We start from the raw sequence: 18,097 nt of genomic DNA, 5'->3' as shown, positions 1-18,097 counted from the left end.
TGTCATCTATCATCGTAATGTTTATCAATAATTTGACATGGAATATCCTAAGACTAGGATCTCGTCCATATTTGACGCTATACTCTTATTGGCTCCACACACACACACACACACACACACATTGTGTGTTGTACCTGCACATGCACATGCTAACTCACTCACTCATTGAAATTGTTCTCCAAGAAAGTGCTCGGCAAAGGGCTGAAGATGGGATGAAGTCTAAAGCTTTGCCCTTTACTTCAACTCTGCCTAACACAAAAATTTTCATGTGGTGGCTTCTTTGAAAACACATTGGCTTTGAAGGTTTAAATGGATCTGCTTGCTCATCGAGGAGGAGAGGCTTTAAGAATGCAAACACCTCTCTGTTTTGGACATAAAGAGCCACAATACTCACCCAATTTACAACTATCACCTTGATTAATGAATGCTAAGGTTGAGTCTTAGCATGCACTAAGGTTAAAACTTAGTACTATTTTTGCCTATCCATCCATCTACTCTCCTTCTCCACCTCTACCAACCCTTGTCGTCTGCATCCTCTAGCTCTCCTACCCTCTACCTTGCTCTAGTGTTTTGCCTTAAGAGAGCCAATCCCAAATCAACCGCCACAATCCTCCTAGGCCTCCTTCGCACAACAAAATGAAAACCTTTGCTTATCCTTCCTCCTCTATGCAAATCAGCTCCCCCCCTTTGCCTGCCTCTAAAGCACACCCTTACCCTTCATTCACTTGTGTAGAAGCCATGGAAAGCCTTTCCCCCATTCTCTCACATACGAGAGAGAGTGAGAGACCGGCTTTTTTGATGCAAAGTCTCGCAAACTAGAGTTCTTAAAGTTTTCAAGTTTTCAATGTCAAGTAAGTGTTTAATGCAGCACACAAAAAATGTTTTGGTGCCGGTTAGTACGAGGAAAAAAAGGATGCAGGATACTTCAATGGCTTTTGTGAAGGCGAGGGAGTTTTTTTTGTCCCGCTGAGCCTTTCAGTCAAGGGACGGAAGCCTACGTGGCGGACATGACGGAACGTGAGGAAAAGTGCGGAGAGAATCTCCTCTGGAGAGCTGACACGTGGCGGACTACGACTCGTCGCTTTCTCGAATTGAGCTCAATAGATGCCCACACAAATGTGGACCGTTAACACACACTTTTTTTTTAATTACTTTTTTGGGGGTAAAAACAAAATCGCGGAGAGGGAGAGTGCAGGAGGGTGCCATGGAGAAAGCACAGGCTGATCTACCATCATCATCAGTGCTGGGATCATCATCAGAGGACGCAGACGAAGGGGAAACGGAAGCGCCGCCTCGCATGCAGCACCTTTTTGTTATGAGACATGGAGACCGCATGGACGACGCGGATCGCAACTGGGTGCTCACGGCACCACGCCCGTGGGATCCCCCGCTCACGGAGCTGGGCAAGTGGAGGGCGCGCGACGTCGGGCGGAGGCTGAGGCGGGAGGGCTGGAACATAACACGTGTCGTCTGCTCGCCCTTCCTCAGATGCGTGCAGACCGCCTCTGAGGCCATCACCGCCTTCTGTGCCCTCGACACCTCCACTGAAGGCACCCGCACCAGCCGTGAGGTTGCTATCGATCCCTCCAAAGTCAAGGTAGCCCTTCTGCTTGCTTTAAAAAGGGGGAAAAAAAATGTCTCTCTCCTGCAAATTTTGCATATTTTTTGATTTAACACGAGAGAGAGAGAGAGTAGAGAGAGGGAGTAGTGTTAACGTCTTCAAAAGACCCAGTGGGTCTACAAGAATTTGTACAACAATTCATGGGAATACTGAGTCATGGAAAATTGGAGAGAGAGAGAGAGAGAAAGAGAGAGAAGGTGAACATCACCAAGTAGTTGTGGACCCAAAAAAGAGGATAGAGAGTTGACTTTCAATCTGGTATTGAGCCTCCCTCTAGAGGTTTGTTAGTTTTGAAGCCTTAGATACTTTAAGAGTTGACTAGTAACTCTATGTCCTCTTATAGTCCAAGCTTAGTTGTTACCAAGCATGTCAGACATCCACACATTTGCAGTTCAAAATGGGTCTTAGACTGTGAACATGTCGTGCTTGAACGTGTTGAAATGCAAGCAAGAGTGGGCTATGGTGGATCAAATGCAAGAATCAATATAATTAACAAGCAATTAGATGATGATTAAGAGGAGATTAGTGAGTAATTAATCTAATAGCTTAATGTAGGCATGGATACTAAAAAACTAGCAATTTCTCATCAGTGATTCTTTTCACCTTTTCATTACTACCCACTTAATTACAGACTCCCTTTTACAGTCTCTTGCTAAGGGCTTGTTCCCGCACACACCCATTCACTTGCATATTTCAACACCTCTCCTCAAGTGAATAACTCTAGCACACCTGGACCCTATACCAAGTTTCCCTCTTACTTGGTAGTCTTCGACCAGTGCCTCAAGTCCCTAACTCAGTCTTTGACACTCTCTATGTGTCCAAGGCTACTACAAGTGCTCGTGACCTTGACTAAAGTACTCACACCTATATCTACCACATGGCCTGTATCATCGGTGGCTCAGAGGTGGTTTTACTCTGCTGGGGCAGGTTACATTGGATTGTGGGGTTTCTCTCTCTTTCTCTCTCAGAAAAGATGTTCTGACTCCTCTACCTTAGGAGTCTTCATGAAGTTTGCCAATGTTGATCCTTCTTCATTTGGTTTGCTGTAACAGTATCTAGCTATATGTCCTGGCTTCCCACAGTTGTGGCAAGTGAAGGTCCTTCCTCCTCCCTTGCCTCTTCCTCGTCCTCGATCTCGTTCTCGTGCGAGGTCTCCTCGGGTGTAGAATGCTTTCTCCTCTCCAGTTGTTGCGTCCAACCCTTTCTTCTCTTTGACCTTGTTCTCTTGCTCTAGTAGAGCTCCTTCTATCTCATGCAGCTTCAAATCTGATACTTCTTTAAGGTTGCCACAATGTTCTCATACTTTTCCTTGTCCATACTCTTCAGAAGCACTGCTAGTGTCTCGTCATCTGCTACCTTCTTCCCAATGGCTGAAGCACTGCTAGTGTCTCGTCATCTGCTACCTTCTTCCCAATGGCTGGCAGTTGTTGCTTAATGCTTTTGTATTTGTTCAAGTGTATGGTTAGAGGTTTACTTTCCTTCATGTCAAGTTTGTAGAATTGTATTAGCAGATTTATCTTTGAATTTTTTGCTTGAGTGCCAAATAATTTGTTAAGTTCATCCCATGCATCTTTAGCTCATTGTATCCTTGCAATGTGGTGAATGATTTCATCATTTAAGCTAAGTGTAATGAGTCCTAATGCTTTCTCATTCTTGTTCTTCCACTCATTCTTCCCAATCTTCTATGGACATTCATCTCTTCCCTCAACTAGCTCCCACAAATTTTTTTTCATGAGCAAATACATGGTCTTTGTTTGCCATGTATGGAACTGCTCCCCGTTAAATTTAGCTCATGATGATGTGAAGGGGGTCTTACCTCTTGATCTAATTCAAGATTCAAGGGTAGTGTCTATCCTTTTATAACTCCAATCTGGTGTTAAATGATGATTACAATAAATTTATAAACATGAATACACCAAAAATTGCATAAAGCCAAGGATAACTGATTCGTACTGAATGATTGGGATATCAAACCATCTCCGAATTGCAATCTAAAGTGATAGAGATCTGTATCAGATACTCAATGGTAAATTTGAACCATCAATTGCATCAAAATGTAGTGATTAGTGCTAATTAATCACTGATTAGTGAAATAATCTCTTGTTTTGTGTGCGAAAAATAGAATATACGGGGAGGCCAGATCTGGTGCCTTAGAGTTCAAATGAGCTCAGATCCTTTCAAGGGCATCAATAGCAGTTAGTCTAGTAGAGGATCAAGCTAAGAAACAAAAGATTTGACCAAACATTGAATGCTTAATCTCTGTTTTATCAAAGTCACTTGCAGATTTGTTGCAGAGCTCGATGCCACTTCTCCTTGAGGAATTTCTCAAATCTGTTACCAACATGTTCAGCACACCCAAAAATCCTTTGGTCTAGCTCCAATAGCTCCAATTCCAAGTAGTGATGATGTATTTGAAGTTTTTCTCAAAAAACAAGGCGCCGACGGATTCACGAAAATCAGCTCCATCCGATGGCGGTTTGACGAATTGACCTAACAGGTTGAAGCGTGGTGAAGATGGCTATGCTTGGCTGAGAGGATTTAGTCTAATGTTAAGGATGGAGGGAGATCAAGCCCCTCCACCAGTTGGGAGTGCAGAGGTTTAGTTAAAGAGAGCTAAAAAAATGGATTAACTCCCAATTATGATTAGTAAAGTAATTAGTAGGGTAATTAGGCTCAAAAATCAGATGAATCCTAAGCTTAGCTCTGATACCATGTTGAGATGCAAGCAAGAGTGGACTATGGTGGATCAATTTGCAAGAATCAACATAATTAACAAGTAGATTATTAAGATGAGATTAGTGAGCAATTAATCTAATAGCTTAATGTAAGCATGGATACTCAAAAACTAGCAATTTCTTATTAGGCCAATGCCTCAATTTATAGGTTTTACATCCACAAGATGCCAAGCATCTAATCCCACTGATTTCTCCTTGAGTTGTGCCACCTCCCCTACATCTGGGGGCACCTTTTCTTGGAATCTTTCCACACCCCTATATTCACTCATGCTACCCTTGATTCTTTCATCAGTAGATTCTTCTCACTGCTACCCACTTAATTACATATTCCCTTTTATAGTCTCTTGCTAAGGGCTTGTTCCTGCACACACCCATTCACTTGCATATTTCAACAGAATGCTTTAATTAAAAATAATAATTTTGATTAACTTGGCGTGCCATTGTAACATAATCACGTTTGCTGTCGATTGTGCAGGTCTCTATTGAGTATGGCTTATGTGAAGTGATGAATTCGTTAGTAATACAAATACGAAATCTCCCTCCGGAGGGCCCTTCAACCTTGGATGTGAAGGATTTGGAGGTGCTCTTACCTGCTGGCACTGTGGATGTTACAGTGAAAAAATTAATGACTAAGGTGATTTCTTTTGAAATTTTGGTTTGCACTCATGGTTCAATGGTCTTTTGCTTATGCCAGCCTGTTCTAGTCTGAATTGTACTGACCAGGTCAGAACTGGGCTTGATCCCTGTGTGCAACTCATTAGGGAAAAGATCTTTACCGCCTGAGCCACTAAGCAAGGGGAGAACTCTAGAGCTTTGTTTGTAAGAACTTTAGTCTTTAAATCAGCAGGAAGCTTTGCCAAAAGGACACCTCGGGCACTTGGGTTTCGCTAGACCACCCAAATGAGAGGGCAAATAGCCGTGAACAATAGATGTGTACTCGGGAACATCTCCAACAACCACCAGCAGGTACAGGGAAGATTTCCGTACGAATAATGACATCAGTAGTCTGTACAAATGATGTCAACCCTGGATTTCACAGGTTCAGAACTGTTGAGAGCAAGTACATGTTGGGTATAAGGTCTGGATACTGAGCAGAAGCTGTGGTACACAGTCCATGCAGTAAAATGACGTTGCAGATGGCTGTACAACAGAAGGGGGTGCAGATGATCAGGTCGTACAGTTCCTTAGAGGGTTCAACTGTTTAGAAGCTGAGGTAGATGTCACGGTTTGGTCCTGATCCCTGGGGTTCTCTGGACAGTGCCAGTGAGAATGGATGTCCACACGACATTGTACAAGCTAAGAGAACAAGAGATTCACATTGCATTAAAGTGCATCATGCATGTGAGCATGTTTTACTTAGAGATTTCGTAGCTATATGACTTGTGTTTTGGTGGCTGGGTGCATTGCGCTGATGGCCTGGGATGCCTACCTGCCAGCCAGTGTGTGTGGTCCTTGAAGACCAGACCTAGGATTAGGGTCTAGCATGAACAACGATGGTGGGTGAAACTCCATCATGCATGTGTGTATGGAGAGATAGAGAGAGAGAGAAGAGAGAAAAAGATAGAGAGAACAAAGCTCAAAACTGCAGGACTCAATAAAGCTTAGATTAATGTGTATAAGCTTACACCAAGTACATGCTTTTGTAGGTTTAGAACCTTATCCTTTGACCCTTACAAATCACACTCACATATGGGGACATGACAAATGGCATACACTTATCTTATCTAGTTATAAGGGTGTTCACCGCTAGCAGGTGTTCACACACACACATATACATTAATAATGTCACACACACACATAGGGTGGATACACACACACATACACTTAACTTACACATAAAACATAAATATTTTGGAAGTTTTAGAAACTTCCGGGGTGTTTGCCGATGTCATGTGCACCCTGCACTAGGGTACATAGTGACACATTGGCATGATCTTCAGTGCAGCATTTGTACAGAAGTAGAACCTTTTCTTGGATTATTTGTCATACGTCGTGACCCCATTGTGAGTCCTCAGTTCAGGGACAATTAGGCAGGAGCTACGTAGGTCAGTCTCTAAGTTTTAACGGTTAGTTAGTTGTCAGTCCTCTTAACCCACTTGGAGAAAGCATCATTCAGGAGTATATATGTGTTAAGTGTTAGCTTTAGATGCATGTAGAGCATTGTAGGTGCATCCACATAGTAGGGGGCCAGTCCTAAGGCCAGCCCACCTCAGATTGGAGTAAACCGAGACATCTTGGTCAACCTGTCCACTACAACCCAGATGGCATCATGACCTCTGCTAGCTGTAGGTAGACCTACAATAAAATCCATAGAGATGCTTTCCCACTTACCATTAGGGATCTCTAATGGTTGTAACAGCCTGCCTATCTTAAGACGCTCAGCCTTATTGACCTGGCATTTTTGACAATGCAAAACATATTCTTGGACGTCCCTGTGAAGTCGAGGCCAATAGAATTGTCTTCTCACTAAGGCATAGGTCTTCCTAATTCCAGGATGACCTACACTTGGGACTATCATGACAACTCATAAAGTATTTGGCGCCTAGTGTTTGAGTCCGAGGGTACACATACTCTTCCTTTGTGTAACAAGTACCTATTATCGATGGAAAAATGCTTCCAACGATTAAGCGCGTCCCTAGAAAGAGAAGAGCTGGATGTGGAACTATCGTCTACACTCGCTACTACGGAGTGTGAGGGATCCCGACATTTAACAAATTTCCACACCTTTGCATATGATTGATCATGTTCGCACTTGCCTTTGAGTGAATCTAAAAATTCACTTTTCAACTTCGTGAAACTCAACGATTTGACTTGAGGCATGCGACTTAAGGCATCAGCCACCACGACATTGTATCAGCCCTTGGGATACCTTAATTGAAAGTCGAATTCTTGGAGGATTTCTGCCAACCGAGCTTTACGACCTTTCAAATCAGTTTGAGTTGTCAACCATTTGATGCTCTCATGATCAAAGACAATCTCAGCATCGTGGAGATAATGTCTCCACTTCCCTAGAGCATAAATGATGGCATAAACCTCACTTTCATATGCAGAATAATTCCGCTGAGCGCTATCCAACTTCTTGCTCTCAAAAGCTACCGGTTTTCCTCCTTGAAGAAGTACAGCACCAACTGCATGGTCACTAGCATCCATTTCAACCATGAACGGTTGATAGGATCTACTATTGCCAACACAGGTGCGGTAGCTATGGCAACCTTAAGACGATCGAAACTTTGTTGTTGGGTATCACCCCAAGCAAAGTTGTGACCCTTAGATTTTAATTGGTCCATCATTGGAACCACTAACTTAGCATAATCTCGGATGAATTGACGATAGAACCCTGCCAACCCAATGAATATTTGTAATTCCTCCAGATTGGTTGGATGACGCCACTTAAGGATTGCATCTACCTTCGCAGGATCCATCTGAATTCCCTCTGCCAAGATTATGTGACCCAAATAATGGATCTTCGAGGCAAAAATCTCACACTTGCTCTCTTTAGCATAAAGTGCATTTTGCCTTAGTAAATCGAATACTAATTGTAAGTGTTGCAAATGCTCTTCCTCGGTGCAACTAAAGATCAAAATATCATCAAGAAATACTACAACGAATCGACCAAGATACGGGCATAACACGCTATCCATAAGCGTCAGAAACGTAGCTGGAGCATTAGTTAGACCAAACGACATAACAAAAAACTCATAATGCCCAAATTTGGTACAAAAAGCTGTCTTAGGCACATTCTCCATGCGGATGCGAACTTGATGATAGCCTCTTAAGTCAATCTTGCTAAAGTATCGCGCACCTTGTAGTTGATCAAAAAGCTCATCAACTCGCGGTAATGGATACTTATTCTTTATCGTGATTGCATTCAAACCACGATAGTCCACGCATAAACGCATAGACCCATCTTTTTTTCTTCACCAATAAAATTGGTGATGCCCATGGCGAATTGCTAGACCTAATGAAGTCCCTGGTGAGGTAGTCAGGAAGGTGACGCTCTACCTCACTAGCTTCACTAGCGCTAAGCTGATACAGAGGTTTGCAGATTGGTTTAGCATCCTTGAACACTTCAATGGCATGCTGGACATTGTGCTCTAGGGGCAAACTAGACGGCAAGTCGCTTGGAAACACATCACGAAATTCAAGCAAAAGACTTTGCAAAGAATTAGAAAGTTGTTGAGTGAGCTTAGGAAAAATTTAAGCTTGTTCATTACTATGCATAGCACTAACATGTTGTTTACATATGATAGAATTGAGAGAGTTAATACACTGTAAATCATGAAGAGAAGTATCCCTTTTTGTACCCTTGGTAGAGATATACAAACTGGAATTAAAATTACCACCACTAGTATCATCATGAGACAAAACTGAAGGAAACATGTAACACAAAAATAGATTTTCTATTTCATGAGCATATACAAGGTGGTCCACCTCAACAGAACAAATGAGTGGAGATGGGGACACATTGTGCTCACCTTGCAAACGAACTTGTTTACCATTGACCTCAAAATCAAAAGTATTATCTAGATAACTACGAGAAAGAGATGGTCCTAAATAAAAACAACCATTTACGACCCAAAATAACATTAGCTCTAGTAATATGCATAACCTGAAAATCTAAGTGCATTTCATGTCCCTGAATAATGAGCTTAACCACCGTGTCCCATACATGCTTATTATGCCCATTAGCAAGAGATACCATGTATTTATGATCACTAGGGCTTTGTGGCAATTTTAATTTTTTAACTAAGTGATAATTCAAAAAGTTATGTGTAGCCCCATTGTCAATCATGACATGAGCTATTCGTTCGTTGATGTGTCCATGCATCCGAACCAAATCATAAGGCCCGAAAGAGGGTATCCACATCGTAGAGGTTACACAACACTCATGCGTGGCATCGGTATAGCATACTTGAACTTCATAAAACTTTTGAGAACCCTCAAGTGTGGCAAGACTTGCACCATGTGCACTGCCTGACTACCGCCCTTATCGACATCCTTGCAATGGTTCTTTGGACAATTCTCTTTATTGTGATCAACAGCCATGCAAATAAAACATAATTTTTCCTTTTTACCTCGCTCATAATCTTGCAGAGACAAGGGGCTCCTTGGTCCCTTAGTCTTCTTAACCGCATCACTATCTTGTTTGGCCCCCTTTCGTTTGTTTCCCTTAGAACTAATGAAGTTGGATGTTCCAACCCAAGGTGTCTTGGCCGTGCGTTTCTTCTTAATATTATCATCGAAGATTTGCGCACTCTTGATGGCCTCTTCTAAAGTTTTAGGATATTGGGTTTTAACCTTGGTCTTATATTCATTATCTAAACCACACAGAATACCTCGTACTTTTTGAAAATCATCCAAACCCTCAAGCTTGAGAATTATCTCGCGATACTTAGAAATTCAACATAAGACCTTCCATCTTACAGTTGTCCCAAGCACTCCAATTGCGATCCTTCTCGTTCTTAGGTAAGAATTCTTTCCGAAAAAATGTCTCAAAAGAAGCCCATGACGTAGGTCGATTGCTCTCACCGAGGCTCATACGCCACTTGTAGGCCTTGCCCTCAAGCGTAAGACTTGCCTTGAGAGCGCGAATAGCATTAGGAGAACGCTTCAAAAGGTGCAAGTTCGTCCACTTTTGTAAAAAAGTATTCACTGCATCTTTATTACGCTCATTCTCTTTCCCGTGAAACACATGAGGCTTCATGCTCTTGAGCATAGCTGCCACTTCCTGATTCCCGGGCGTTTCGGTGTCTTGAGTTGACCCCTAGCGGTAGATGCCCTTGGAGTATCAACCGAGACGCTTTGAAACCTGAATTAGCGACCAACTACTGGAGAGTCGCTTGCATGGTCTGTAGTAAACTTTGAGAAAGAACAAGTAAACTTTGTTCAATACGTTGTGTGCGTGATTCCAATAAAGTGTGTGCGTGTAAATCCACAAATCTGTGATCACCCGCATCGAGATCAACAATATTGGTATCCATAGATGGATGACTGCCATGCTGTTGACCCTCGGGGTTCTCGGAAACTTCAGAGGTCATGGTAACAAATCAAATTCGTGTGCAAGATGAAGACTAGTACCTGACCAAAACCAGCTCACCGAAAATCTTGCTAGTGATTTTGATGCTACAATGCTTGAGAACAAGCGATACGCAAGGACGAGGAAGACCGTGCATCGGGTGAGTATCCACCAATCCAAGGGCTTTGCAGGAGACTCTTCGGGGCCACTTATGCAAGTCCAGAATAGTTGTAGGACTGCACATATGCTGGCTGAGAATGGAAGAGGAGCTTCAATGTTAGCCAAACTTGTATGCTAACTTGCCAAACTTGTATGCTAACTTGAGACTTCGTTGACAATGAATGATTTATGCTGAATTTATGTGACTGCTTATATATGGAACTAAGCTGCTGATCCGCCAGTTCTAGGGCTGTCGGCCAGTAGCTGTGGACAAATATTATAAAAAAATAAATGTTTAATGCATGCACGTTTCTAAAAGGTGAATTTGGGCATGTTCTTGGATTCATCTAGGTATATAATTCGGCTGTATTAACGGACATGCAGATTTCACATTGTGAAGTTTTCGTCCGAGTTGCGGCCAGTTGATATTGTGCTTATTCTTTCTATCTTTAGTGGTGCATTTGCCCTATCAACTACTTATTTGCTGAACTCATTCTTTCTATTTGCTACTTCCCTTAGTGCTAGGCTTCATTATGGCTGAGTCTGCCCTGCATCTCCGGAGGTTTGACAGAAACTCAGTACAAAGAGCTTTGTGTCAATATATGCTCTTATGTGTGTGTGTGTGTGTGTGTGGAGTGCGTGTGTGAGAGCATATCTTGATACAAAGTTCTACACCCACTATTGGGCACTGATGACGTTAGTGGGGATGTCGTAGTATCTAGTCCATACTATGCATAATGGAGTTGATAGTTGTATAGTCTTGTGGGTTGACTACCATGAGTATATAACATGCACGTTCCTAAAAGGTGAATTTGGGCATGTTCCTGCATTCATCTAGGTATAATTCGGTTATATTAGCGGACATGTAGATTTCACATTGTGAAGTTTTTGTCCGAGTTGCGGCCAGTTGGTATTGTGCTTATTCTTTCTATCTTTAGTGGTGCATTTGCTCTATCAACTACTTATTTGCTGAACTAATTCTTTCTATTTGCTACTTCCCTTAGTGCTAGGCTTCATTATGGCTGAGTCTGCCCTACATCTCCGGAGGTTTGACAGAAACTCAGTACGAAGGGTTTTGTGTGAATATATGCTCTTATGTGTGTGTGTGTGTGTGTGGAGTGCGTGTGTGAGCATATCTTGATACAGTGTTCTACACCCACTATTGGGCACTGATGACGTTAGTGGGGATGTCGTAGTATCTAGTCCATACTATGCATAATGGATTTGATAGTTGTATAGTCTTGTGGGTTGACTACCATGAGTATATAACATGCACGTTCCTAAAAGGTGAATTTGGGCATGTTCTTGGATTCATCTAGGTATATATTGAATGCCGGGCAGACATTTGGCTGTCCTTTTCATGCTTGGCCGACTGCTCTACTGATCTTGACATGTTGCGGTTGTGTCCCATGGCTGGCCAACTGGAGGATAATCACCAGATAGGTTGTCCACCTGCTGTATATGCTGGCCGACTAGAGCCCGATTGCTCCAAATGCCTGTCGGCTGGCCCTATTAGCTGTCCAGGGCTGTAAACAGCCCTTGGACAGGATGATGAAGCCATGGGCTGGCCCATAGGCATGCAATGATTTTATTTATGCTACTAATGCATATCTATTGCTAAGGCTAACTGTTGCATCCACTAACTTGATGAATTCTCCAAGTGGGTTAAGAGGATGGACTCCAGACTGATCTCTGGCTCAGAGGAGGCTGACCTACGTAGTTCATTGCCTAATTGTCCCTGGATTGAGGGCTCACAGTGGGGTCACGGCATATGACAAATATTCCTAGAAAAAGGTATAACTTCTGTACAAATGTTGCACTGATGATGATGCCAGTGTGTCGCTGTGTAACCCAGTGCAGGGTGCACGTGACAGTCCACATCACTGAAGGCAATATCAAATTGAGTAATAAAAGCCATAACCTTGGAAGCATCATACTCCCCGCGATATGACTCAAACTAGAACGATTTCTAACCTGCCTTGACTTCCTTGAACTTCTTGGCATGGTACCCATCATCACCATGCTTTCTCTTCCCCTTGTCCAATGGGGCTTCAGCTCTATCTCTTTATTCAAGAATTAAATAGACTCACTCAAACATAAAGGTATAAAGAAGGCCTTGCTGTGTGTTACACGATCATACCAGTTTCATGCTACATTGCTATCAAGGCTTCTAGCAATGACCCAGCTTGGCTACCTAAAGTGAGAGCATCCCGTGGATGGTAAAATTGAGGTCGACAAAACCCACCTGACCATCCACCAGCGTGTCAAGAGAAGAAGAAAGCTTCAAACAAGACACCATTGAAGAAGAAAGCAACAAAGACACCACCAAAGAAGAAACAATGCTTCCGCAAAGCAACAAAGATTTCATCCAAGAGTTGATGGAGAAAAACAAACCGCGAAAGCTACAACTTCAACAAGCAAAAGAGGCAGAAAAGCCTAAAGAGCAGGGCCCCACAGAATTTTAATACATGCTTCTCCTAATGGGAACTTGCTAAGGAACGGAAAGTCGAGGAAGCCAAACACAGGGTTGAAGAAGACCGACAACGTGCAGAACTCGCGGCTTTGGAGCGTCAACACTTCATGCACCTCTAGCATCAGCGAACACTAGCAACTTTACAGGCCAGTCTGGTAGCGGCATGTCCCCAAATGGCACCTCCTAGTTCCTCAACCACCCCATCCACCACCGTCCTCCGTGCTCAACCGAACTTTAGTATGATGGTAAAGTGTGATCAATCTACAATTACACATTTTATTCATCAATTTGTTGCATATTTTCCATTGCATATTCATCAGTTTGTTGCATATTTTCCATTGCATATTCATCAATTTGTTGCAAATTTCCCATTGGCTAAGATCACAAATCCACAAACAAAATCCACTTGGTGGCACCACCTCATTGGGGAGGTTGCTACCTGGTGGCAGCATTAGTCGTGTCTTCATGTAGATCCATCCACAAGGGCACCGAATTACGTATGGGACACCTTTGTGTTTGACCTCAAAACTAGTTTCCTCCCACCCCAGTACATGACCAATCTTGAGGACGAGTTTCACCAACGAGTTTCACCGACTCTCCCAAAATGGGTCACCCATACTGACATACTCCAACAAAGTCATCACCATGGCACAACAGTTGGGAAAATCCAAGGAAGAAAAGTAAGCAATTCTTCAAGGGGTTGGATACCAACATCAAGTTTACCATACGGAATTTCGAGCCTCAATCTTACGATCGGGCTTTGACTCTGGCTCAAAATCAAGAGATGATGTTGAATGGAGGCAAGCCCAAACCCCAGCGAAACAATAGTAGCAACAATCATCTCAGCAAGGTAAGGGATCATAGAATAACAAGAATAATAAGAGAAGTAAGAAAGATTCTTAGAGCACCTGAGGCAATCAGCAAGACAAAGGTTTAAAACCTAAGAAAGTGCTTGAGGAGAAGGCTAAGGACGACATTACAAGATATTCTCTCCACCCAGAAGAGAAAAACGATACTAGGCAGAGAACCGATGTTTTTTCTGCCATCATAAGGGGCGTAGTAAGAAGGATTGTCCAAGTGGCAAGTTGAGAAGGCCACCAAGCAGCCATTCTCTACGATGGCCACCGCCGAAGTTACACCTACACCCCCAACCTCGGTTTCTAATGCCGTTCAACTTTTGTCCACTTTGAATCAGTATTTGATGATAAGCAGGAGGGCGAGGCTACAGGGCAAAAGAAAGCTTTGATCCGTGCCTATGGTGCAGCGAAGGGACAACAGTTCATTGTCCTCTTTGACTTGGGCAACTTTGAGGACACCACGTTGGCTGCTAAGACGGGTTGTACCTCATGGGGTGTGACATGCTTCTTGGCATCTAGTGGTTTAGAGAGTTTGCACCATTCCTGATTGGAGGCAGGACACCCTCAATATGGTTGACAGCTTACGTGAGTCTATCATGATTCCTGAGAATAGGAGCATTCCTAAAATTCCACTCCATTTCTCATATCCAGACCCGATGAGCAATTAGAAGTGGAGCTGACTCTGTGTTGATCCATGTCCATAGTCAACAATCCATTGTTCAGACAACAAAACCTTTAGAGCAATGGATGATAGGTCTCCTTCCGCAACTTCAAGACATTAGGTTGAGGAAAGACCTCTCCTTGCTTAGGTGTAAACACCCCTTATAACTAGATAAGATAAGTGTATGCCATGTGTCATGTCTTGTCACATGCACTCTGCACTCAGTGCATGGTGACAAACTGGCTCATCATCAGCAGTGCAACATTTGTACATTATTAGAACCCAGTAGGATGATATTTGTTGTACGCCGTGACCCCATTGTACATCCTCAGTCCAGGATAAGTCAGGCACGAGCTACGTAGGTCATTCCTTAGCCTTAGCGGGTCAGTCAGTCAGTCAAGTCCCTTAACCCACTTGGAGAGAATCATTCATGCATGTAGAGTCAGTAGAAGCCTTAGGGTTTGCATCAAAAAGCACTCTGCATCCTGCATAATATGCATTCATATGCCTGCATCATTTAGAACATCCCAGAAGCCTTAGGGAATTTACTAGGATTTATCTGGTGTTTTTTTCCATATTTTATGGTATTTATTTAGCATTTAATGTCATTTATAAACGTAAACTTTATTAAATAAATGACCAGCCAACTTGACCAGCCCCTAGTTGACCAGCCAACTTGACCAGCCCCTAGTTAGTATAAATAGGCTTGCATATGGCTTAGCTCTCCCATTCAGTCTCCAGTATGCTAGGCGCCTTCATCCTCAGCCTTAGGAGCATCCACGCCTTCAGCCCTAGACTAATCCAACCCTATTGGAGCTTCTGCATTTGCTTCTCCACCCTGGAGATCTTGCGTTTGCTTCCAATCAGCCCGTGCAGTTCAACGCAGCAGTCCAGGCACACTGCCCAGCAGCTCTACAGTCCTTGCAGATCCTAGGCGCAGCCAGTCAGGTCATAGGCGCAGCTAGTCAGCACTTCTACAGGCCCCAAACAGCACATATCTCTACGTTTCTGCACAGATCAGAGCCGGCTGCAGTTCAGTCCAGACCAGCCTGCGTTTTTAGTCCAGCATCAGTCCTACAACAGTGCCTCCGCCCTCTGTGCATCATCCATACATGCTACAGTCATCATCTGGTGAAGGTAACATATCATTCATAAGCATTTACAGCATAGTTACAAAGCTTAGAACAGTCCATCGCAGTCCTTTCTCAGCCTCAGGTATTGTTGAGATATCGAGCTCGTCTAGTGAGGCGATGGCCACTGATGACCCGCCTGGGGGATAGGCCCCACACTTACACCACTGGCATGGTTGGTGAGATCATGGGAGATATGCGGCCAGTGGGATGACAGGCTGTGTGACAGCCATTCTAGAGACTGGCATAGTTATAACGCCAGCTCATTTAGTCGGGTTCACACTATAGAGAACCCATGTATGTATTTGGTTGAGTACCTTTCATATGTGTGTACTCTTATCTTGTATATGGTGTGTTGAGTGTTGAGTAGAGAAGAAGAAGATTTCAACCTCTCACCTTGTGTGTTCTCTATTAGGGTTTTGTGAGTGTGTGTGTGTGCTTGCAAGAGCTCAAGCTCTCTTCCTCCCTGCATCTTTTCATGGTATCAGAGCCTGGTTCGTGCTAAGGGCTGAGCTGCAAGCAAGAGAACCACAGGAAGCGGTACGAGGGTAAGAGCTTCAACTACTCTTCCCTATTGTGTTGGTGACTACACCCTTGTCGGGAGCTCTACGGGAGGCACCGGCAAACGGTCTCTGATTGAGGAGCTTTCTTCGCGGGAGTAAAGCTATAGGGCAACTATACAGTCCTATCGGATTGATATATATCAGGGCCGAAAACACGTTTCGGGCGCGTCTGGACCTCCGTTTTTCAGAAATCAGGCGATTTCGAGCACTGCGGGTAAGTCATCGATTCTCTGCAGAACTCTGTTTTAAGAACTGCAGAAACACAGATTGACTGTGCAGACACTGTGGGTGCTGCAAAGAGGTCTACAGTTGCCATTGGGTGTATGTATGCACATTGAAGTCACTGGTTATGACATTTGAGAGTACTACAGTACCGCTGCAGAAAATACAGTAGTTTGTGCAGAAAAACCAGAGTGCTGGTTCTGGTAAAATTGTGTGTTTGGCAAGATGTCAAATGATGGGATAACTCAGATTGTGGCCGAGAAGCTTGACAAGAATAACTTCCATGCTTGGAGGTTCAGGTTGACGAATTTCTTGATGGGAAAAGGCTATTGGGACTACATAGAAGGTGAGCATGAAGAGGCACCGGAGATACCGGATATAAATCCGACTGCTGCAGATGTGAAAGAGTTTAAAGACTGGAACCAAGGAGCCAGGAAAGTTATGTATTGGCTTTCCATTAGTATACAGGACACCATGATTGGGCACATTCAGGATGCCAAGTCCCCCAAGGAAGCGTGGGACACCTTGGTAAAGCTCTATGAAACAAATACCAAGGCACGTAAGATACAGTTGAAGAATGAACTTCATACTGTGGAGAAAAAGAGCATGTCTGTGAATGACTATGCACTGAAGATAAAGGGTATTGTGGAATCGCTTGCATCTATTGGTGTGTCAGTAGATGATGATGATAAGGTGGAAGTCTGTCTACGTGGTCTCGGGCCACAATACAAGGCGTTCAAGACGTCCATTCAGACTCGGGAAAACATTCCCAACTTTACAGATTTGGTGTCTATGCTGATTATCGAAGAGAAGAGCTTGGGTGAAGACCAACAGTCTTCACAAAGCAAAAACAGTTCAGAGCAACAGGTCTTCTACACGAGTTCAGGAAGAGGACGAGGTAGAGGAGGCCGTGGACGCGGTCAAGGAGGTGGCCGAACAGGTAATCAGAATTATGGTCAGCAGCAGCAGCAACAACAACAGTCCCAGAATCAACAACAACAACAACAACACACAGGTGGAAGAGGCAAATTCAGAGGCAGGGGGAGTCAAAGAGGCTGTGGAAATTGGTAAAGGCAATATAATGATGCACGTGAATGCTATTATTGTGGTAAGCCCGGACATGTGCAGGCAGAATATTATAAGAAGCAGGCTGACATGCAAAATGGGAAAGTGCAGCAAAACAACTATGCATCCTCAAGCAGAAATAATGAGGATAATGAAAGGTTGTTTGTTATGCAGCATGTCGTGAATGCCATGTCTGAAAATGCTGATGCAGCACAAAAAGATAATGTATGGTATGTGGATTCAGGCGCTTCGAACCACATGACGAGTCATGGGGAGTGGTTCAAGGAGATGAAAAACCCGGAAAGACCAGGTTTTGTGGAAACAGGGGATGACACGGCTCATCCAATTGCCCATGTTGGAGAGGTGCCATTGTCTATGCAGGATGGCAAAGTGAAGTACCTTGCAGATGTACTTCATGTACCGAACATAACAAAGAATCTGGTTTCAGTTGGCCAGATGATTGAGCAGGGTTTGCAGGTTCGGTTTAACCCTGATGGATGTTATGTTGAAGACTTTAAAGACAAGTGTAGGTTGGTTGCAAAAGGCAACAGAGTAGGCAGAATGTTTACGTTGGATGTAGACATGCCTGAGATGA

The 18,097-nt window shown here is 43.5% G+C and overlaps 1 protein-coding gene across 2 annotated transcripts in view; it reads left to right on the top strand.

The window, feature by feature from the left end:
* Window positions 1-1,139: 1,139 nt before the first annotated feature.
* LOC147618160 (uncharacterized) overlaps window positions 1,140-18,097 on the top strand; it is a 35,544-nt gene continuing 18,586 nt past the window's right edge. Inside the window, exons 1-2 of one of the 2 annotated variants that reach the window (XM_086774586.1) lie at window positions 1,141-1,597; window positions 4,832-4,990. In XM_086774586.1, the coding sequence (XP_086630712.1) occupies window positions 1,205-1,597; window positions 4,832-4,990 (552 nt within the window). In that variant the 5' untranslated portion in view covers window positions 1,141-1,204. Of the gene's footprint in view, window positions 1,598-4,831; window positions 4,991-18,097 lie in introns of both variants that reach the window. The other variant, XM_086774587.1, reaches the window with a different exon arrangement.

This window comes from Cibotium barometz, chromosome 35, assembly GCF_041138505.1.
Source record: "Cibotium barometz isolate CiBa-2024 chromosome 35, ASM4113850v1, whole genome shotgun sequence".
Classification (NCBI taxonomy): domain Eukaryota; kingdom Viridiplantae; phylum Streptophyta; class Polypodiopsida; order Cyatheales; family Cibotiaceae; genus Cibotium; species Cibotium barometz.
This window is presented reverse-complemented; position numbering and strand designations above follow the sequence as displayed.